Source organism: Aphelocoma coerulescens, chromosome 1A (genome assembly GCF_041296385.1).
Source record: "Aphelocoma coerulescens isolate FSJ_1873_10779 chromosome 1A, UR_Acoe_1.0, whole genome shotgun sequence".
Lineage (NCBI taxonomy): Eukaryota > Metazoa > Chordata > Aves > Passeriformes > Corvidae > Aphelocoma > Aphelocoma coerulescens.
In genome coordinates, this window is record NC_091014.1 from 68686887 (window position 1) to 68711009 (window position 24123).

At 38.0% G+C, this 24123-nt stretch overlaps 1 protein-coding gene across 3 annotated transcripts in view; it reads right to left on the reverse strand.

Annotated features, from left to right (window-relative positions):
• Positions 1-24123, reverse strand: part of CCDC91 (coiled-coil domain containing 91) — a 127372-nt gene that overhangs the window by 85659 nt on the left and 17590 nt on the right. For all 3 annotated transcript variants that reach the window (XR_011148007.1, XM_069003418.1, XM_069003417.1), the window contains exons 2-6: positions 17380-17422; positions 17206-17284; positions 12071-12228; positions 8834-9001; positions 6626-6730 (exon numbers count right to left, since the gene is read on the reverse strand). Coding sequence is in view for 2 of the 3 variants with exons in the window: in XM_069003418.1 (XP_068859519.1) it covers positions 6626-6730; positions 8834-9001; positions 12071-12228; positions 17206-17284; positions 17380-17409 (540 nt within the window). In the remaining variant the exon portion in view is untranslated. The remainder of the gene's footprint in view (positions 1-6625; positions 6731-8833; positions 9002-12070; positions 12229-17205; positions 17285-17379; positions 17423-24123) is intronic.

Consider the following 24123-nt stretch of genomic DNA (forward strand, 5'->3'; position numbering starts at 1 on the left):
TGCTCAAGTGCTCACAATAATTACCCTGTCTCAGATGCTTTACTCTGAACACAAACAGGGCTGGAGTGGACCCAGAGACATGGAGATGCTTTGGCACCGTTCCCCACATTTTTTAAGGAGGTGCACGCCAAGTAACAGATAACTGTCCTGCAAGCATTGCAACATCTCCCTTTAACTGTTAAATCATCTCATCTGGTTCACAGTTCATTAATAAACTATGAATGGCTGCAGATTGCTGAAAATTTTACTGCTCATTAACCTGCTACACTTTTAAATTTACTTTTTCAATCTCTACTAAATTTTATTTATATAACAGATAACTGGCCTTAAGTAATGTCTTAGCAATACAGTAATCTAAGTTCCTTTCTACAAAGGTTTCTTATTAGAGACATTTTGCACATTTTCATTATGCCCTCAAAAATCCACCAAAATACTACTCCTAAAAAAGCTAGAAAAACCTTGATGTGAAAACTGTGATGAGACAAGCTTGATGGTAAAGAACTCCAACTGATCAGTGCTAAATATATCTGGGCATTTCACAACCTTCTTAAGTAGAATTTCCATGTGAAGTAGGAAAAAAAGAAAAAGATTAATCCCTCTGAACACACTTGCTGTGAATGTGCCAATGAGGATGTGCAGTAGCTGTCACAGACTTGTGACACACAAGTGAAGACTTGTGAACATAAATCAGTGAATGCACTCAAATAAGTCCAGGATACACTGGCATAAAACAGATCAGGACACGTACAAAGAAGAGAAGACACAAAACCAGATTTTAAAAAAACTTTTTTACTAATACCTACCTGCACACTAAGATAATGAAAGTTATTTAAAAGTTATTCGAATACTTTTACAATCAGGGAGCCAAAGGAGGCACACAAGTGTAAAAAAATAAATGCTTGGCATGCCCTGTGACTGTAACTGAATATCAGATTATAAGGCAAGTCAGGCATCCCAAAGCTGTTAAACAACAGCACAACAGCATAAGAGAGGTATATTTTAAAAACAAAATTAGAATGCTTAGTCTTCTAATTAATAATTCTGAACGCTCTTCTAATTAATAATTCTGAAACAAGACAACAAAACAATTAAGAAAAGAAAAATCGAAGTTTAAAAGGAAAACATAAGGCAAAAGAGAAGAATCTTTTCATAATAGAAACAAAAAGTTATTTTTCCTCGTGGATGGAAAAATAATTTGGAGGAAAGAAGACATCAAAACTGGGGGGAGAGGGGGAAACAGGCCAAAATGTAAACAGCTCTGAAATTATTAATAAATAAAGACTTTGAATAAAAATGAGTGTCTGAAAGAAGAGTACAGAGAGTAACATAAAAAAAATTAAAGGTGAATAAATAAATGTGAGGTATCTGGCACTCACTTGAAAAAGAGGTGGGCAAGGGATTGTTGCCATACCCATAAATACCTTTAGCAGTTCAGCAAAAAGATGCACTGCTATCTGTTAAAGTGTCTTTTCTGAAATTCCCCTTTTTTCCGTGTTCCACAATTTTAAACCCTGCTGTGACCCGTGAAATTTCCTGGAATCTCATTTATAAATTTGTTTGCAGGTACAGTACATAAACTTTTTTTTCACACCTATTTTTTTTGTTATTAACATTCTGTCTCCTCTATGTCTGCACCTAAAACCAACCTAAATATTTTCTTAGAAGATGGTGTTTAACAGGATGTAAGTCATATATTAGTTTTGTAAGAAAACATACATTTTCTAGTACTCCAGCCATAAAAACCACCTACCTCCAAGACCTGTTTCCAACCTCCTGCAGAACACCTTTTCCACGCTCATAAATGCACTCTCCTGGAAGGAGAGACCAGGAAGGTGATGATAGGATGTCACCTCGTGTGTGAGGGAGGAGTTGGAATGTGTGGAGCTCTGTTTTGGGGTAGGGGATCAGCGAAGGATTTGGGGGTCAGGATTAGCAGGCAGGCCAGCCAAGTGGGAATTTCTGCACCAGACAGTCTCCAGTGGGATGAGGCAGGTGAGACCTCCTCCAGCCAACAAGAGGGAGCCTCAATTCACAGGTACTCGTGTGATTCCTCAGGAGGAACGTTACCAGGCCCAGAATTTGCCGGCGGGACAATGCAGCAATCCAGGAGATTCCTGGGGCACACGGATAACAACCCCCGTAACACAGGCAGCTGAGGAACAATCCATGAGGCACCCTGTAGGACCTGAGCCTTACAAACATAGAAGGACTCTTTAGGGATGTGGAAATCTACCCCGACTGCAGTGACCATGAGATGGTGAGTTCAGGAGAGGGGCAAAAACAAGGATCACAACGTTGGACTTCAGGGAAGATGGCTTTGGCCTCTTTGGGATCTGCCAGGGACATGGGACTCAACCCTAAAGAAAAGGCTCCAAAAGAGCTGGTCCTTACTCAAGGATTATCTCCTCCCAACTCAAGAATGGTCCATAGGGAGCAGCAGGAAATCGAGCACAGACAGCAGGAGGCCTGCATGGATGAACATCACTAAACTCTGACATAAAAAGGAAATGGAAGAGCTATCTTCAAAAACAAGGAGACATACACAACCAAATATGCATCCTGGTTTATATGAATTTGTGTGATATATGGATCTAATATATAAAAACCTCCAAAAAACTAGGTAATATTAATCAGAATCAAAATAAAATCATCCCTCAGAGTTAAGAGGGAACAAAGTAGCCCAAAATGCCAGGTTTTTTTCCTATCTTTATATGACTGCATTTAAAACCTTTTCCTCATAATTTGAAGCTGTATAATTTAAATGTGACATTTGTACAGGTACTCAAATGAAAAATTCCCCAAAATATCAACAGCTACAGAAAGAAATAAATGAAACAACATCTAACACCAGCAATGATTGTACTTAGGTTATTGTTACCTTTAATTCCAGCTAGGTGTTACTGCAGGACCAAGTGAACTTCCTTTGGATCATTCTGTACTGTTCTGTCAATGTTTTATTCAGGATAATCTTCCTCTCCTGCCTTTCTAAACACCATTCAAACAAGGAGCCTATCTGACCTGCTTTTTTACACACAAATATGTTATTTAAAGTGAAGTCACACTACTAACCAATTCATTTCCAATCATGATTCTTCGCAAAAACAGTAATACTGCTAAATAAAATAAGCATATTAAAGTCCCTCTTTCAATAAAAATTTTTAAGATGTTCCCTAAAGAAAGGTGAAACCAAAAATATGTTTTCCAAAAGAAAAAATTGTTGGTGTTTTCAAAGCAACTACAGATTTCTTAAGTTGGAAGAACAGAAGTCAGTTGTCAAAAGATAAAAAAGGAGTTTATTTCAAAAAGAAGGGTCACACCACAGCAACTATATTGATCTTTACTAAAACAGCCTGCCTAACTTCCAGAAAGAGATGATGATGGGAAAAAATGTGTATAACCTCAACTACAATTTTCCAGCAGCAATGCAGCATTTCTTCAAATGTGACTGTGGTAAATCAAAGAAATAGCAGAGAAAAGTATGATCCAGTTCTTAGTGAATCATCAAAACCTGTAGATAGACCAAACATCAGGAGCCTTATCAGCTAAACAATCTGTCAGAAGCATTAAGTTCCTGCTCAGAGCAGCTGAAACCAGGCATTATTTTCCCTTCTCAAGTTAAGTGCTCCCTCACTGATTTGCAAACGAGAGAACATCACCTACTAAACAGGAAAGCTCATTTTGCTATTGAATGGTTCTGACTGTATTAAAAATTGGAGTTTGGTAGTTTTAAAATGCAGCCTTTGCTTTTTTCAACAACATACTGTAATGTGGCTACCACAAAATTTTAGATTTCTAGCATTAAAGTGACCAGTAAATCTGCATTATCATCAAAACCTTGTATGACCTACTAGCCCCAAATGACTTTAAAATATGTAGCAACTCACACCTAAGGAAGAGCTGAAGTGTTAATTGAGATAATAGATGTGATCAAAAAAGGGAAAAATACAAGACTGACATACCAACCAAGAAAATATAAAAATCAGACACATTTGCACCTGTTTCTCTTCTGTCTAAAATAAGCAAGGAATTATAAGGCTAAGACTGCACCTTTATGGCTGCAACACTGCACACAAGTCAAACCCCCTAAAGTTACACTTCCCACAGCAATTTTAGCTCAGCTCCAATTTGCAAGTAAAGAAGTTAGAAATACACTATATTATTCTGCCTCTTAAATACTACAAACACCGAAGCAGGAATGTGGGAATCATAACTCTAATTTTATAAGCTTATATGAATTCATGATCTCAAAGAGACCATTGCATTAAATATCCAAACAACTCTATAATACTAGTTAATAGCAATTTGTTTATTCTGTTTATGAACCCACTGCTGCCCCTTTACTGTCTCTGGTTGCTGCAGTTACATATGGAAACAATGTTAAGAATGCAAAAATACTACACAGTCTGTTCAATCTTGATTTTTTTTAAAGCTGATTTTATTTAGATGAAACACAGAATCTTTTACCTTTTGGTTTTACACAAGTATAAATGTGGCAACACTGTTGTCATCCATTGGTTAAATATTAACACTATAACAAAGATTTGGAACTCTGCCTCCCACGCTGAGGAATAGTGATTATCACTATCCTTCAATATTCAATTTTCAGAACTACCAAATTCAGTTTAAGGCTTTTTTCACACCCATGATGAAGAAAGTTTCTGACTAGTCGAGAACACAACCTCCTTCATTAGCCCCAACTCAGAGAAAACATCTTCATGTTCCTACTTTGCCTTTCAAAGTATTTTTTTCTATATGAAAAAACCTAAAGCATATTTTATTGATGCAATTTTGTGAGAACAAAGCTCTGGTAACATACCTGTCACCCTTAAGTGAGGAAGAAATCAACAGGAAATGATATTAAAAAAAAATAGATTACTGACTTAGTTGACAAAGATTTATGAAATCTTCTCTCAGAACTAAGCACAGTAAATTCTCCAGAAAAGAAAACGGCCTTCACCTTGTTAAAAATCTGATTAACTGACTGGATTTGTTATATCTAGAGCAGCTTCTGAGAACTCCCTGTCACAAGTGCCAGAAGTCAGTTAATTAGTAAATATAAAGGTGCATGAAACAATGCATGTTCATGTAAAAAGCAGTTAGAAAAGTCTCCTGAGGCATTGGTTTTATACATTTTACTCAAACATTAACACACCAATTTCATTTTAAAGGAATTAAGTCAACGCACACCTACAGCTTTGGAAGCCAGCACCGATTCCATTGGAAACCTTATCCTGAGAGTTCCCAAAGCCGTGCCAGAGTCACCACTGCAGTCTGCTTTAAAGCTTTGCAGGTCAACAGCACTAATAACCAGCTGTTTCTACTGGAAAAGGCAGAGCCAGTGGGACAGACATCTGTCCTCGGGAGCTGCCAGGTCTGCTCAGTGTGTGGCCACAGGTGGTGACCCTCATGTTGCAGGAGAAAGACAAAAGAAACTAAAAGCTGTAGTAACAGAAGGCATCCACAATTCAATCTCATGAAAGTAATTTTAACAGGCAGCTCTTAGAAGCATGGATCACCTTCCCTCTCTGGTTGGATTCTGGATGTACCCAGAAGACAACAAGAGGAAGCACATGAGCATTTCTGCAAAGTAAGTTAAAGGTTATGACCCTTTTATTGTAATTTTTGAAAACTGCAGTACCTGACTCAAAGAGCTTTGATACAGACTGGCACTTGCAAACCTCAGTAGCATTTCCACTATTCAAATGCTTCTGCTTGAAGAACACTGTGAAAGTATTAACATAAAATCCACCCATTCTATTGTTTAGGACAACCAGTAACTTTAATCACTATGGGACTCCATAAATCAGGAGGGTTTTAACTTAAACTTCCTTGTATATCATGGTTAAACAAACATTTATTTGACTGAGTAAAGTGTTACACACAAAAATGAAAAAAACAGTATTAGGTAATTATATTACTGTAAATTCCAGAATGTACTGCTGTCAGGAATTCAAAACAAATTATTACAGCAACCATTAAGTACAAATGGGAAACAATGCAATAGCTATTAAAGATCAATCCACAGCAGCAAAAAAATTAAGTGAAGCTGAGTAACAGACACAAACTTCTGAAATGCTGAAATACAGTTTGCTGTGCTCTAACACTAGAAGATGACTGAAAACTTCAATGAAAATTCTCTCTGGGATGTGAAACTTTACACATTTATTTAATGAATGATGTTAACTTTTACAATGGAAGCAATTCTAATTCCATTGTCTATCATCTAGTTACACTTTACAGATTTTTATTATGCAATATGAATTATTCCATATTGATATTAGGTAAGACAGCACAAGTAACTGGCCATAGCACTCTAGAACACACTAAGTCATGCTGTTAAACACAACTACTGTGCAAAGTGGTTTTCTTTTCATCTGTTTTTTGAAATAGATCCTAACAAGGAAGAGTGATCTGAGTTACAAAAACGCAGTTAGGCAAGTGGGATATTAAACTTACATTCCTGATGATGTCAAAAATCAGGCTCTGATCTAAAAATCTTAGAAATTCTTTAAATTCAAAGGCTTTGGAGCAGGCCCATAGACGCTTAAAAGAATATTTGTTGGACGTAAGTACACTCTATACAAAACCCTCCTGAAAAACAAAGATAGAACAAGAAAGAAATTACCTGGAGTGTCTTGTAACGATCTTGATGTGGAAGTGCTTTTTCTTTTTTTTCCTTCAAGAAATCCATTTCTAGCACACTATGTTTTTCCAGCAAATATTCCAATTCCTATAAAGTTTGTAAAAAAACCCAACCATGAAATTACAAATATTGGCGAATTGTGAAAGTACAAATTCGGTCAATTATTCAAACTAATCTAATTTCTGAACACTGTGATATTTGCTACCTTAATTATCACAGAGATAAAGGGTTGTGCAAGAAAACTCTGACTGCAGTCTTTAAATTGAGGCAGTATTTTCAAGTGTGAGGTATTTAAAACCCAAAGCAGGTCCCATGTATAAGGAATGACCTATGTGAAGTGGCCAAGGTGCACTTAATAACGTCCTCTAGCTTCTTCTGAATCCTGAAGGGTTCAGGCAGCTGGACCTGTTGTTACAGGTCCCTTCCAACTGGAACTGTTCTATTCTATTCCAATTATTTCCATATTTTTAATATCTTGCTCTGCATATCTGCACTTGAAAAGCAGCATATTAAATGTACTGTTAGCAAATGTTTTCACTAAAAACCAGGAATCCTATAAGATATATGCATGTATACAATGATCTCTATCTACATCTCCAAAATGAAAAAAACCTTAAAATATTCCGGGATCTTGAGGAGAGCCACTCTGGAAGCCTGCCCAACATGAACCAACAGAGAGGAAGGAGAATAACACCACTGACAATAAACTTCAAAATTATTTGCTGCACAAAGAGCTGAAGATTTTTATTTTTCCTTAATGCAGCCATTGCTATTGTACATAAGCTGCTGGCACCCTTTCAGTTGCTCAAGAACAACTATTTCTCCAAGCCACGCAGGAAGCCAGTATAGAAACAAACGACCTGCCAGGTCACTGCACAGCTATTCAAACAAAGGCATGACTGAGAGGGTCATGAGGAGGACAGAAAGAGCAGGTTTGCTTAGTTCAACCCTGCTTTTGGACAAAACAGTAAAAACAGTTTGAGAGATTCCACTGTTGAAATAGAAACAGACTGTGGGACACCAACCCAGAGCCTCTCTCAACCTGTCTCCTCTTCCAGCCTCTATTGCTGCTTCCCTTCCAACCTTTCCTGCATACACTTAGCAAAACCAGCCCACTGCAGACCTCCTTATCCTTGGATCGAGTTATTCACCCTCATTCTCACTTCCAACAAGTTCTTTGCTCCTTCCACAGCACAACTTGAGGGCTCCCAAGAAACAGTATTAAGAATAACAGAAGTTAAACTCACTCTCCCATGGCTCAGTGACCTTTTGCTAACTCAGATGTGTAACTATAGGCATAGCCCTGCGTGGTGCTCTTATTACATTCAGGTCAGAAGGAATATAAAGAATTTAGCTACCAGAGCTCCTTCCCCCCCAAAAAAAAATCAAAACAAAGCCACATGGATCATGCTGAGAAAGCTTGTCTTGGGGTTTATTTGGTGTTGGGGTTTTCTTATTTTTTGTTATTTTGGTTTTGGTTTTTTTTACCTCTCAGGCTAAAAAAATGGTTTTTTTTCCTGACACTTTAGAAAAATTCAGCCCAAAACAGACATCAGACATAAAAAAACAGTATTCTGGCTAAATTGAGTGGTATGCCCAGTCCTGGCCAGTCTCTGGAGAGCATTCAGAAAAGGGCAATAGAGATGAGGAAGGGTTTGGAGCACAAATCTGATGAGGAGAGGCTGAGGGAGCAGCAGGGGCTCAGCCTGGAAAAAACAGAGGTTCAAGGGGACCTTATGTCTTGTAGCCAGGGAGGGGTCAGGCTCTGCTCCCAAGGAACAAGGGACAGGACAGGAGGAAATGGCCTCAAGCTGTGCCAGGGGAGGTTCAGGTTGGACATCAGGGAGAATTTCCTCATGCAAAGGGTGGTGAGGCATTGGAAGGGGCTGCCCAGGGAGGTGGTGGAGTTTCCATCCCTGGATGTGCCCCAGAAGGGAATGCCTGGATGTGGCACTCAGTGTTCTGTGCTGGTGACAAGGTGGGGATCAGTCACAGGTTGAACTGATGGTCTTGGAAGTCTTTTCCAACCTTCATGATTCTATGATTCTAAATTTCGCCAGTTTCTCAGGAATTCAGCTAATTTCTATGAAAAAAATGAATTTCAAATGTATTCCAAACCTCTGCCAGTTCCACCTATATTTCAATTCTATATGAATGCCAAATGTTTTCCTTCAAAAAAACTATTCATACCTTTTTGATTTTAAATTTTTCTTCTTCAGCACTGCAAAGCTTGATTTCGAGGTTTGTAACAGCTTGTTGAAGGCAGCTCTTGGGTTCATTTGCTCTCTTTGTCTCAGCATCAGCTAAAGTCTTGTCTTCAATAACATTTGAAGAGGCAACTGGAATATCTGCTTGAGCCTAATTCATAGGAGAGAAGTGGAACTGAATCATCTCTCTCAATGCATCAGGGAAACAAATTCTCCTTGGATTAGTCATTCCATGTTTTCATCCAACACACACGGCAAACAGTGGTCACAGAAAAGGAATACGAAGGCTTTGTGCTAAAATAAGTTTCTCATCCTTAGGCTGGACTATGAGAATAAAAGTATTTTGGACATTTCTACAACATTTAGTTACTGCTATTTCAGTAAACTGTCGAAGTACAGAAAACAGGCAAGACCCTGATAGTATGTCTATGCTTTCAGAAAAGAACACAAATAAATTAGGTGATCATTAAAATATTTTGGGGTATAATTAACAAAATTCAAAGCTTTATTTCTCCCCTCTTAAAAAAATAAAGGAGGGGACAAAAACTTGTTCATTTTGCAGCAAAAGAACTCCAAGGAAAAAGCTGCTAAATTAATTCAGCTGCCACTTTTTGAACAATCTGAAAGCCAAGCACGCTTGAGATCTGGGTGGTGAAAGGAACATCTCAATGTCTTCATTAAAGAAAGGTTTGACTGATCTGACCTAATCCACACCCCTAGCACCTTTTACTCCAAACATACACTCATATGATAATGCATTGACTTTCCAATAAATAAGTATCTCTCAAAGGATTCAAATAAAGTAATGAACAAAACCAGCTGAGATCTTGACTGTACATGAATATATAAGATACAGTAAACAAAACACTCAGAAAGGAAACTGCAGTTTGTGCTCCGAATTCTCCTGTAAGAAGCAAAGTGAAGCCATATATGCCAGTTCCATTTCTGGGTACTACTCAACATCAGAGTCTGGCACCACCAAAAACTGTGAGTATGGAACCTGTAATAGTGAAGGGTTTTTTTACTTGAAACCTCAAGAGGCTCTGGACACAGAATTATAAAAGAATACAGTTCTCCTAACATTTCCCTCTAATAGGTGTAAGAATATTTTATTTTAGTTTTATGTCCACCACTTTCCTTTAGTTTACTCCTAAGTGCAAAGTCCTCTCCATTTCAAAATAACGTTAAAGGACTTGCTCTCAACTCCCTTCAGCAGAACTTGCTAATAAAGTTTTTTAATTTTTACTATTTCCTGCATTACAGAGAGTTTATGGAACAATGGTTCTGCCCGTAGCTGACCAGAACAAGATGAGAAAAACTGAAACATGGACTACAACTAGAATTTGCACACACACTTAGTCTGAAGTAACAACGTGTATTTCTTATTTTTCTGTAAGATTACCCAACTAAATGACTTTATAGTTTTAAAAAATACCCCTAAGCCTTAGTGTTCTGGAATAACCCAAGCGCCCTTTCCAGAGAACACAAAAGCTAAAATTGCTGGACTAGCTCAAACAAGAACGGTTGAAGGTTATTCACTGTTAGCCAAAATTAAAAAAGGCAGGATCTGTGGTGGCTGAAGAAAATCACTTTCTGATCATCCTGCCAGTTAAAGAAATTTACTTATCAAAACTTTGTCACAGAGCCAGATGAAGAGCCTTCAACATAGAAAATTACCCTGTCTGGCATCAGTCAATAAAGGAAAACAAACACTCCTCACTTTCAAAAAAAAAAACCAACTCCACAACTTTTGGATTTAATAATTTCTTTGATATCATTTGCATCTGGGTACATCTCTTCCTCACTTTTTATAGGCTTTCCCCAGAACATAAGCCTGGGAACAAACCTAAAACAGTAACTAATTGATTAATTAATTAATTCACAATTGGTGCCACAGTCCTTCTGGAAGTGTGAACATACAGATGCTCCTCAAAGGAAAAGACTCAGTTAAAGCAAAACCTGTATTTTGTGCATGTTGTTTAAATAGCTCTAAAGAAATGCTTTTAAATTATCAGAACGTGAAAATATGACTTGATTGTGAAATTCAGCTTTCACCAGGAGCAGCCTTAAGACTCGATGAGTCTACCTGAAGAATAAGAAACCAAGGAAGTGCTGAAAACAGGAGGGTTGACAATTAGCCCAAAACATTGATTGGTTCCAAGTGAGGCAACAGCATTTTCTAATTCAAGTACCTACTACTCTACATCCTGAAACAAGGAAGTTTACAACGAATTTGCATGCTCAAATGGGGGCCACTGCAATTAATGGCAATAAATAACTTGGAAGGGTAGACCTATTGAAGTCTGAGCTGCAGCAGCTCTTGTGATTCTGTCAAAATTCTTGTGATAACCTCAAGGCAGAAAGACTTTTCCCTTCCTTGCTCACCTAGCTGTTTAGCTAAAAACTAAACATCTTCACGCCCCAGAAAGAAACAAAGATCAGTTCTCAGCAGCACTGCAGCCACAGGGAGAGATTAAGATCCCACAACTACGACTGTGTCAGACCACAAAAAACTAAAAAACAAAACCCAGGAAACCAAAACAACAACAACAAACCAACGAAACAAACAAAAACAACAACAACAACCCCCCCCAACTTCAAAAGTAATGGGGAAAAAATAAAGCAAAATAAAATATAACTCCCCTAAAATTAATTTGATTATAATTATGTAAAGATTAACTGTTAATTCTCTAATCATAGAATCGTTTTGGTTGGAAGGGACCTTGAAGATCATCTCGTTCCAATGCCCTAGCATGAACTTTTCACTAGACCAGATTGCTCCGAGCCCCATCCTTGAAAATCCTAAAAACCTAGTCCTAAAACCACTTGAGAAAACTTACAAGAATGACATATAAATACATCTGTAATCTTTACAGCCTTAACAGTAACCAATTTTTTTTTGAGAGAACCTTCCTGCTGATGTTTCCTACATGCTGATGTTTTCTTCATGGATGCCCAGCACCATCAGCATGCCTTTAACTTTTAATAACTCCAATGTACTTATCTCTCTTGCAGTTCATACCAAAGCAGTATGGTTTCTATCAGTTCTAGGTTTCATAAACACTTCTAAAAATCATTTTACTTCAAAGTCTGCATCGCATAAATCCAAGGACCTTTTGCCCTTAAAAAGCATTTCAACTTAAATGTGCATGGAAAAGATGCAACCCTGATATTTAATACATTGAGTTCCCACACTGAAGCTGAAAAATTGTGGGTTTACCTGTTCTTCAAGAACAGCTGGATTTATCCCACTCTTGCCTGTTTGAATAGCTGTTGCCACATTATCACTTGATAAAATGAAGGGGTCAGAAGGAAGCAGGCAGGAAGAAGGCACAGAGTGCTCCAGGAGAACATCAGGAGATCTATGGACTTCAGGTACTAGAAATAGAAAACACATACAATGTGAAGGACCATCCAAAAATTAATTCTGTTTCTAGAGTCCATGCCTAGCAAAACCCATCACAAGTCTAGTCACACTAATGTAAGGTTATGCATCTCTTATAATCCAATTACAATGAAGAGTAATTCCACACAAAGTGCCTGTTTTTCAGTCGTATCAACTTGGGGACATTCAAAATTGTAGTCACAATAAATTGAGACATTTAACTTACACTGAGGTTCTACAAGACAACAGCTCTCAAAACTATCACTTTTAACTCTGTCTCTTTTGATTCACAAAACCTCCCAGCTTCAGCATGAACTTTAATCAGTTTCAGTCAACTGGAAAACTGTACTTGTAATTTCCCAAGTTTTACACATTTTAAAGTTAAAAAAAATCCACAGCTATCTTAGAAGCCACATACAAGCAGTTTGCCAAGGCACGTGATAAAGCAGCTTTATATTTTATAAGAGATAAAAAGACAACAAAGTAAATAACTGTCTAGCTAATAAAACTTAAGTGAAATTAACACCAGACTGAGAGCTCTTCCATACCAAATTCCAGTTATGCCATAAAAGCCCTGAACAGTGGATCAGCATTACCAACCCCGCACAACAGAAAATCTTGTTTTTAAAAAAGACATAAACTAAACAAACTAAACAAAAATAAAGAAAAAGAGGAAATATTGCATACATTTTTAATTTAATTGAACAGCAATGTCCTTCAAGCTTTGACAAGGTCAGCTCCAGGTGTGTCTTTGCAACAGGCAAAAAAAGCACACCCAGTTGTTTCAGAAAAAGCAGCTCACATCATTATTACAACTCTGGCAACATGTAAAAGATGCCACTAGCCTGGAGCAAGGCTGAGCCTCTGGGTATCACTGTTTAATACTGCGCAAGTACTCAGCACAAACCAGTGTGTACAACTGGCCTCAAGGCATTCAAAAGGACACACTAATCCTTGAATCCAGGCACTCTCTGTCCCATCTTCTTCAGCTCTCAGTTCTAGGATTCAGGTATAACATAGAGGAACATGCAAACCTCATTGAACAAAAAGAAGACAGAAAATAGACCATGAAGCAGAAAAATATCAATAGGATAATTGCAGTGATAGTAGATCCAGATGTGGACAAAAATACAGAAAAAAAAAAATCACAGCTCAGCAGAAAATGGAAACTTATCTGAAAAGCCTAGAGGAGAGTACTTCAGCAAACAGAACAGCAACCAGTTTGGATAACTGCATTTTAATAGTTAACCCTTCTCCAGAACCAGAAATGGGACTTTTTTGGCTTTCTTTTATGCACCTTAACATAAAACTCCCCTCCCATTCCAAATGTCTGCTTTCAAAGGCAGCTTCCTCTAACAATTACCTACTCTGTCAGTTCGAGCAGCAGTGAAGTGACAGAGAAGATGATCTTTTTGCATCTAAACAAACATTAAAGTCTCTGCTTTATACTATCCCTTAATATCCTGAGTCTCAGTTTAAATCAATTTCCACCTGATGGAAAACCAGCTAAAATAATGTACCAGGCAATTTCTGACTGAGTAGACAAGTGGTTCTCTTACTAAAACTGTCAACTCAAATGGAAAAACTGAACATGATCCTTGTGAATGTTCAGCCTTTGGTGAGCATCGCCATAGCACAGGCACAGCTCACACACAAATCACTTATCACAAAAGTAAAAGCAGCCACTGAGACTGGGCACATAGGAGGAATGTGAGACTCATGTAGACTCACTGAGATTAGAGCTTTAGGTATTCACTTATTTTGGGGTGTCCAATCCTAGAAATAAAACTTCATTTTTCAGGTAGTAGAGTTTTACATGGAATCTTCTACAATCAGGTGGAGCTTTCAGTTGCTCTAATTACAGTAATAAATGCTTAGCATCTTGAAGGGAAAAAAAACCCCAAACCAGAAACAAAATCCCCACTTCTGAAGTTGTCAAAATGAAACCTAGGAAATGAGGAGCAACAACTGGTGAGCACTTTTGAACATTGTGGTTTAAAATTTTCAGCTAAACACATGACCTTGCAGAAGACAAGAAAAGGTGGCAACTATCCAAGGTATCATTGAAACATCTTTTTTACAAAACTTTCTTTTCACTTTTCAGCAATGTTAAAGATTCATAAATTAGACATTCCTAGAATTACACATGCTATGTCTGTAATTCAAGCTCTCTTAATTCAGTCCTCTTGTGTATATACTGGTGAAATTGCATTTTAGTTCAGCTCAAAATTTGCTTAAAAAGAGAACCCCTAAATCATTCCTGCTTACTCTGCTTTAGTTACCACAATGGAACAGTTTCACAACCCATGAAACAAAAACTTGCCTCTGATAGAACTACCTGACCTGACTCTAACAGGCTAAGTCTGATAGTCTTGATGAATTTCCAAATAAATTTACTGTTCTTTGATCAGAGCTGCAGCACTATAAAGAAAAGAAGCAGACACTCAATTACAGGTATACCAAAAGTCCTAAGACCAAGAAGGCTGAAATAAGATGCAGATGCAATTTATTGCCAGAACTGTACTTAAAAAGTATCTACTAATTTCTGAAGCCCTGGCTTCCCAATATTAAGAATATTCTATCATAGGTTTGTATGTAAGAACTGCCAGAACCCATGCACTTTGCTAAGAGAAGCAGAGATCAGGGACAGCCTGCAATCTTGCTAATGCAAGGAAAATTCTATGTCTCTATGCTAGTAATGAAGCTCAAACAATTATTAAAATCCCTGAGGGATCAGAAATTCGGAAAACCAAACCAAGCAGATGAACATGAACTGTTAAATCAACATTCCACTGAGCCTTATCCTTCGTACTGAGTTTCAGCATGAGGACATCAAGTAACAAATGTACCACATGGGTAATATTTTCTAATTGGATGTTACCTATATCCAGCAATTAAAAGTGATATGTCAGTAGGGCTCTGAGCAAGAGACTGTATAATAATAATTTGACATACTCTTGTAGAATGTTGCAAACTACTTGTAGCACATTTCCCCTTCATGTAGGTTTCAGCTGTTAAAACTACCCCCCCCCCCAAAAAAAAAAAAAAAATTAATTTCCTTCCTCAACTCCCCTTGTCTTTTCAAGGACACTTTAAATTATACCGTATACACTGAAAGCTGTATCCCTGAACACTTTCAATTACAAGTAACATTCAGGTAGAAAGTTTAAGACTGGATTTGTGTTCACAGTGGGAAAAACCACTCCACTGTAACCTCAAGATGATTTCTGATAACTCACAGCACAAAGCTCTTCCCCACATTTTATTCTTCCAAAGGCAAACTATTCTAGAAGAAAAGTAATTACATCTACCATCCTAACATTTTAAATCTAAGGCCATGTGGCCCATACTTATCAGAAAGATAATAAGAAGCCCAAGACCAGTTTCAAGGGCAAAATTGCACTAAAATCATCATTGAGGCCTTAGAAATAATTTCTGAATTCTGTCTGCACACTGTAAAATATGGCCACAGGCTTCAGTGTTTTGTTTTATAACTTACAAACATCAGATATGTAGGAAATTTATGAGATGAGTAACTCCTCCTCTGGAAAGTTCATCAAATCATGGGCGTAGATAATGGTATCACCCCCCAAATTTATCAAAATCACCTCAAAAGCACCACAATACATTTGAATTTTTCAGCAAGCCTTACAGAGTAATTTCTAGGGTAAAGAAAAGAGCCTCTTATATATAGATAAATTTGGGCAGAAAATTCAGTTATTTCTGCTACTAAAAACATCAATTTACCAGTCAATGCCTAAGAAGCACTTGACCAAAACTATCAAAATCTTGCCTATTGCAATAAACTAATTTATTCACAGCAACATTTGCATGAAAAAGTCATGTAAAGATTTTACAGTAATAAAATATTCAGAATACAGGAGTTTACTTTTAATTTTGAAATACTTAAAATACCTTGGTATAACCTACCCTAGGACTTCTGTGTCACTTAAAATCATACGAAAACTCCTCTGTTATGTACAGATAATTTCAATACTACACACCTTACAGGACTTTAATTGCACTTCACTGACAGACACTGCACAGCTATACTGGATTTAATTTATTAAGCACATTCAGACATGCTACTGAATTTAAGCAGTAATTCTGGATATCAGTCAAAATGACAAGATGAATAATAAAGTTTTTTGGAAAAATCTAGTTTCCTTAGTATTTGTTTTCCTCTGTTTCAATGACAAATAAAACTAATTATTCTGTAACAGATGAAAGCCAGAAATAAATTAATAAAAACATTTTAAGAACATGATTTATAGAGAGATCATATGGAGAAAAAAACCTGCCTTATTTTGCATAATTTATTCTGCTTAACAAAACAATATGGGTTGTTGTTGGCTTTTTTTTTCCCCTGACACTGCAAAAGTGATGTTTCTTTTTATGAAAAGAGTGAAATCTGGACCACAACAAAATCAGTAACACCTCCATAATCTTTTAGTTCTACTGACAATATATATTTATCAATATACTTCTATCAATTTCTTAAAATCCAGACAGGCACCAGGCCTTCATATAAATTAATAAAATAGTTCCCTAATGTTTCTGCTTCTGCTTGAGATAAAGAATACGTAATATAATTTTTAACTTTATAAAGGGCTTAAGCAAAAAAAGATCATTCTCATCCCTCCCCTCTTCCTCAAAAGAAGTAGAAGACTTTTTCACAGTCTACTTTTTCTGTTTTCCCACAATTTGCAACAGATCTTCCATACTCAAAAGTAAAGAATATCCTTTGAATGAAGAAGCTCCATTCCTTTTCAACTGTATAAACTGAATTTCTCTTTCATTCCTCAATAAAGTTTAACTTTGAGAAGTACAGCTCCACAAGTTTTGACCGCTGGCTATTCTTTTATTGTGTATTGTTTTATTGTATACACCCTTCTAAGCACTAATTTTTACAGTGAATACTAAGGACAGCAATAGAATATTAAGATTTTTTACAGTGATTCTGTCAATACCTGTAGGAAATGCTGCCCAAGCAATAGCAGGAGATGTGGTCTGCTTTTCACCATTTCCAAACTCATAACTCTCTGCTGCCTGGAAACAAAAAGAAATTGTTACATATTTTACAAAAGTCCATAAAATAGTTGAAAATAGTTAAATTTCAAAGCAAAGCAATCCAAATAACATACCTCAAATCCTCCAAAGTCATCATCATCCATCTTTCAGTAGGCACTAGAACACAAAAGAAATCTTGATTTTAAAACATTTTCATAACCTCATCCCCAGCTCACTCAGAAATGAGCATTCAGTCCTTCCCTCCAGTCTCATCTCCACAGCCTACCTGAAATCTCCATCATTTTTAAGTCCTACAACAGATCAAGGGGCCTAAATAAGGATGTTTTCACACAGAGGATGCAAAGGCAAGAACTGCAAGGTCTTGCTTAAGAAGCACTTCTTTATTCATCGAGTTAAATACAAAAAAGTGGGTATTACAACAGAATCTGAATAACCTCAGGGGAAAACATATGCACTGCCCATCAACATTGTTTAACATGAAAGTAAAAATGCCAGAAAAGCTTTCTCATAGAGGAAAATAGAAAGATGTTACCTTCAAAGTCATCCCTAAAGATCTCAGGCATAGCAAACAGGCCCCCATACCTCAACAAATGGTACTACAAACATCAAATAACCTGGTCTGGATATATATATTAAAAATAAACAAAGGAATACATAAATATGTCGTGGGAATAGGATTTCTGATGACCAGATTCCAAAATGAAGGGTTATCTTCACTCGTAAGGAAAACAATCTATCTCACTGCAGTCATGATCTACAATGGAAATTGTATAGTTTTGTGTTTATGATTTAAAGTATAAAAAATATTTTCCATTGTTAAGTTGCTTTTCCAAATCAGCACTGTGATTAAATCCAAAAAGATTTCCTGCTTTTCCCATCTCTTTTTAGCTGTCTGGCAACATCAGAACAAACTGCAGCTTGGAAAAAGACTGTGGTGAATTTCTGGAAATTTTTCTGCTACCACAGAGGTCCGTCCCTAGGTTTCATGGAGGGGCTGATTAAGATTTTACAAACTGATCAGCATTTTTGACTTGTAGCCCTGAATTCTGTGGCATTTGGATATATTTATAGTTAAATTGCAGTTCCTTTTAAAAAAATGCAGGCTAAGTTACTCAGCTAATGAAAGTAATTCAAGATATACAAAGCTGTTGAAAGAAAAGTATTATGTATTTAGCAAAATATATATCTATAATTCTGATATGTAAATGAAGGACGATCCAAAAAACCTTTATGGTCTCTACAGACTGTTAAAATGTTTATAAGGCTAATTGAATTCAGTTAAAAGTCTATAGGCTGGATAAACTTTTATTACTGCAGAAAAGATGGAAAGCGACTATTTACAAGAGAGTAGGGTTAGGCTGGATGTTAGGATGAAATTGTTCCCTGTGAGGGTGCTGAGGCCCTGGCACAGGTTGCCCAGAGAAGCTGTGGCTGCCCCATCCCCGAAAATGTTGAAGGCCAGGTTGGATGGGGCTCTGAGCAACCTGGGGTAGTGGAAGGTGTCCCTGCTGTGGGACTGGGTGATCTTTAAGGTCCCTTCCAACCCATACCGTTCTATGATTTGATGATAAATCATCACTATCACAATGTAAGAAGAAATACTTGTTTAAATTAAAGTATTGTTCAATATTCACATATGGTGGATGAATTAAGTATCTTTTTAGGGACTATGAGGGGTTTTGTTGGCTTTGTGTCAGCTGGGTTTTGTGCTGGTTCATTTTCCAAGAGAGAAAGGAGGTAGTTAGGTATTTTTCCCATCGATGCTAAGGTTAATTGGTCAAACATTCATGCATTCTATCAACATTCAGAGCTTTAATACGTAGCTCAAGAACACAGCACGTGTGTGCACAAACGATGGAGGGAGGTTGTGTGGACAGCACAGGACCGCCGACGCAGGCAGCACAAACGGAGAATGTCACGCTATTCATGCCACATTCTGGGAAAAACCACCCAAACCAGACTGGTGATTGACACAATCACTGCAAAACACAGTGTTTCAGGTAGCAGGCAGAGCAGCCAGCTGGAGAAAGTGAGCCTTTAGAAAGGCATTTCATCTATACACTCTGTATCACATCAACAGGTCTTACAGGCTCTACACAAAGTTCCTTCAAAGCAGATTTTCTCCACAAAGTGCAAGAGACGTTATTCCCATCATCTCAGAACTGGTTATGTCTCAAACAGGGAAAGTACACTCAGCACTGTATTTTAAAAACACAAACTGGAACAAGTTCAGAGGAGTTCAACAGGAATTAAAGTAATTTTGGAAAGGCATGCTAAAATGGAGAGGCTCTTAAAAAAAATAAAAGGCAAACAAAAATAGAAAATATGAAAAATCATGTTCTAAGAAGTGATTAACTACTTTGATTTCTCTTCAAATACAACACTGACCTGAGGCAGTAAAGACAGAAGGCCCTGTAAGGAAAACATCTGAGGATTTCCATTTCTGCTACAAGAACATTTATAAGAAACTATGCATAAATAAAACAGAACTTTTGATACAGAAAAAGAATGTAGGGCAGAAGCAAAACTGGAGAGCAACCTGTTATAGAATCCATCATATTTTTTATTGCATTTCATATAGAGTTTTTTAAGTCTGGTAACAATCCCAGGACTATTTTGACCTAAGATTACCTTCACTCCATAAAATTTTAAACACAGACATTTTGTGGCTGTAACAGCATGATTAATTTATGAATTGTTCCACATATCACTCCAATGGAATAAAAGATAAACAAACTCCAAGCAAGTCTCTGTAGTACCAATGGTGTTTTCACACCTAGCTGTTAATCCTCCAATTTCCAGTTCTTCCGAGACCCCACAGGAATTCCAGGCTAAGTGATTCTCCCCCAGCTAGGCCTGTTTGCTCTTTGGGTGTGTATAACATATTCATACACATACATGCACCTCTCTTTCAAAATGAAACCCTGATTTGTTTCCATGCTTTGTTTGCTGCGGACAAACAAAAACCTAAAAATACCAGCAACTGGCAAACTCAGCGTGTGTCACGAATATGCAAGTGGCAGATTAGGATAGAAAGGATGGAATAAATCCTGAGGATGCTGAGGTAAGGCACTTCAGAAACTCAAAGGCTGTGCTTCTCTTCAAAGAGTTCTTATTAGGAGATGTCTTCCCCAAAATACAATCTCTTCTTTCATAAAAAGGGAGCCTTCTGCAGGGAGAAGGGAAAAGGGCCACACCAATGTTATAGGAACTGTTTAGAAAAAGAAATAGGAGACTTTCACAGTCCTCAAAATACATGCTCATTTAGCTCTAAAAAAAAATTATTAATAATTCATTAAAAATGTGACTGATAACAATGCTGAAAATATGACCAAATACATATTTTCTCAATTCTACCCCTTATTCTCATGATGGAAATGCATTTCTGGTACAAATAAATAACAGAACTAGCCTAACTTCTCTCCTTAGAACTGTAACAATTTTGGGAGCAAGTTCTTTTAAGCAACCATCTATTCCAAAATGGGGAATCAGACTTTTCTTTCCTCACAGGGTAGGAACATTATTTGTGGCACTGGAATAGGAAAGAATACATTAAGTGCTGACAATCTTCAGGATTTGAAAAATAACAGAAAAAGACAAAACAACCCACACAGTCTTACCATGACTAAATGTGGTCTCTTGAAATATGCCCGATACTGGAATTAAGTAACTGTAAAATTGGGCAACAAGAAGTCAACCTCAAAATTACAGAGTCATAGAAATTATGGTTGGAAAAGACACAGTAGGTCATCCAGCCCAGGTCATTTCCAAAACATTACAGTTCTCAGACAGTCATGTCCTAAAAGGCTTGAGAAGCTCTCCAGACACACTCCGTGAAAAGAAGGAAACTTTCCATGGACAATGAATATGCAAGCCACTGAATTTTGAGTAGGTTTTATCAACAAGTTTGTATCCACCAAATGGAACAATAACTTCTGCCAAAATTCAGACCAGCAGGTCATCCAACCCAAGCTCCTGCTCAAAGCAGGGTCAACACTGCATTTCAGATGAGGCTGCTCAAGACTCTCTGCTGCATGGCTGGTAAGGCTGCATGATGAATTTATTCAGATTGATGTGCACATCTGAGAAGCTCACAAGCTTTTCTGTGCCAAATGCAGTAACCAAGCCTGGCCAGCAGCTCAAAACAGGTCATGAGAACTTTGTGAAATACACTTACCTAACAGACACACCAAAATCATGTCTTTATACACAGGAAGATCAAGAGCCATTCCCAAGGAATATGGCAGAAAAATATAAGATGGGAAAAAAAGCCCCTCTTCCCCATTCCAACAGTTAGAGGGAGAAAGAAAGTTGTAATCCCACCAGAAATCCTGGTATCCTTCATATCCAAAAGGCAAAAGTGGTGGAAAGACCAAACGGCGAATTAGGAAGAACTCCTCATTCACGTCCATCTCTGGTTAGTGAGAATCCAAATTATTCAAGTCCTGATCCATTACTTGATAATCTAAATTTATCCAGGTAATAGAGAACAGATTTTGCCAGGTACAACCAAGTGACTGCTGTATAACCTGGCCTGCAAGTTTGAGTTTGAGGCTGAATTTTGTACATTTTAAGGGAAAAACTGGCAGAGCGTATTGCTGTTTGTTTTGTCAGAACGGTGTGTGTGGAGCTGGCTGAGGGTGGGGCTGCTGCATTTGTATTTCTGGCAAGCCCCACGGGTGGGTAACTCCTATCTCTGACAACGTAGCAGTTTTACTTCCATTCTTATGCTTCCTAAATGCCCCATCCAATGTGCTCAATCAGGACAGGCTTATTATCTGTTTCTTCACTGGACATAGCATAGACCACAGCATTTGAAGAATAAATCTTTGGCCAAAACGACAGGCTCCAAAAAGTCTACCCTAGATAAGTATGAGATTTATTTAAAAAAAAAAAAAAAAAGAAAACCAAAAAATCCCCAATAAAACAACATTAAATGTAGTAATTTAGAAAGCACGTACACTGGCAATACCTGTGTGATAAAGACCAGGGCAAATGATAAATTTCAGTATCACCAAGATCTAACCAGCTCACATGTGTGGAGGGCTGTGAGCCCTTGGCATGAGAGCCCTCTGCACTCCCTTGGAGCAGAGAGGCCTGAGGGCAAAAAGACTTTCCCCAGAGATAAGCAACCTTCCTCTGGGTCATGGTGAGAAAGTGAACCACCCCCAGCATGCCTTGTTTCTCTGTGGTAATAGCCTGTACCCAGTTGGCTAAGCTGGTTTCTACCCCACCCCCTGCCTTTCCCATAAAAGCCCCCTGTTTCTGCCCCTCAACAGGGAGTTCTTGTCCCTGGCCTCCCCTTCACAGGGGCTGCTGGACAATAAAAGCCACGTCTGTGGAACTGCTATACGAGGCTCCTGTCTCTCTGTTCCCAAGTTCGCCTTGGGTGATTTCACAACAAGCTGAATCACAAGAGCTGGAATCACTTGTAGCTGAGAAATCACTACACTTGGTGAAATCACTTGCTGCCCAGGGAGGCCTGCCACTGCCCCTGGAAGAGCTGTTCCTTGCAGGACACTCTCTCTAGGAAGGTCATGGCACTCCGGGTTGACCACCCCCGGCCTCCTAGGAAGCAACACACATGCCCTTTTCCCCATGGCTCTTTCACCAAAACTCCAAGCACTTCTCAACAAAATTTAAAACAGGAACAAATTTTCTTCTTTTACCCAGCTGAGACAGACTTTTCTCCTGATCTATACCAATTACAGCTGAGGATAAGCATGTAGCATCTTAAAAACTTGTAATAGCTACTAAGCCATATATTGGAAAATTTTTATTACAGAATACACATATCCCAAAGGATACCTAGCCCAAGAAAGACCAGAATATGAATGCACAGCATAATGGAAATGAAAATACAGTTAGAGCATCTGTAAAATTTCCTAAAGAAGAAAAACCACCTTAACATTTCTGCATGCTGTGTGTCCTACCCCATCATAAGACAGTGAAAACCAGGCATCACCAAAATGCCAGTGTTCTCCATCACATTCCAGTGTGGATTCCATCATAAAAAGGGACATGTGGGAAACCTCCCCTGCCAGGAGGCAGAGTGCTGGTCAGCTCCCAGAGTGAAAGGCACAGTGACAGGGCTGTTCGAAACTTCATTTCAACAGGGGACAGAAGCCTGCCCACGCACACAGTGAATTAGGATACTTCAAGGTTATGGGGAAAAAGAAGACAACACGGAAGGTGCCACAGCAATTCTTCCCTGGAAACTGAGGCTGGCTCATTTAGCCTGGAGAAAAAGAGGCTCAGGGGGACATTATCAGTCTCTACCACTCCCTTGACAGGAGGGTGCAGCCAGGTGGGGGTCGGGCTCTTCTCTGATGTACAAAGTGATAGGAGAAGAAGAAATGGCCTCAAGTTGTGCCAGGGGAGGTTTAGATTGGATATTAGGGAAAATTTCTTCACCAAAAGAGTTGTCAAGCATTGGAACAGGCTGCTCAGGCACGTGGTTCAATCACAGTCCCTGGAGGTATTTAAAAGATGCGTAGATGTGGCACTTGGGGCCATGGTTCAGGGGTGGACTTGGCAGTGGGAGGTTAATGGTTGGACTCCATGATCCTAAAGGTCTTTTCCAACCTAAATTATTCTATGATTTCAATGCCAGTACTGACTTAATAAACACTTACTAAATTCTAATAATATTAAAACCTTTCTAATAAAATAAAAAAAACCAACAACCCCCAAAAAGTCAGCAGATGCAAACCCACCTATTTTATAGCAGTAGTTGCTTATATTACAATCAATTACACTCAAATCTCTGGTACTTTTAAGAAAAATGAAAGCCAGGTCAATTGTAACAAATTTTCTTCCACAGCCCAAATAAAGGAGCACAACACTAAAGGAATCAC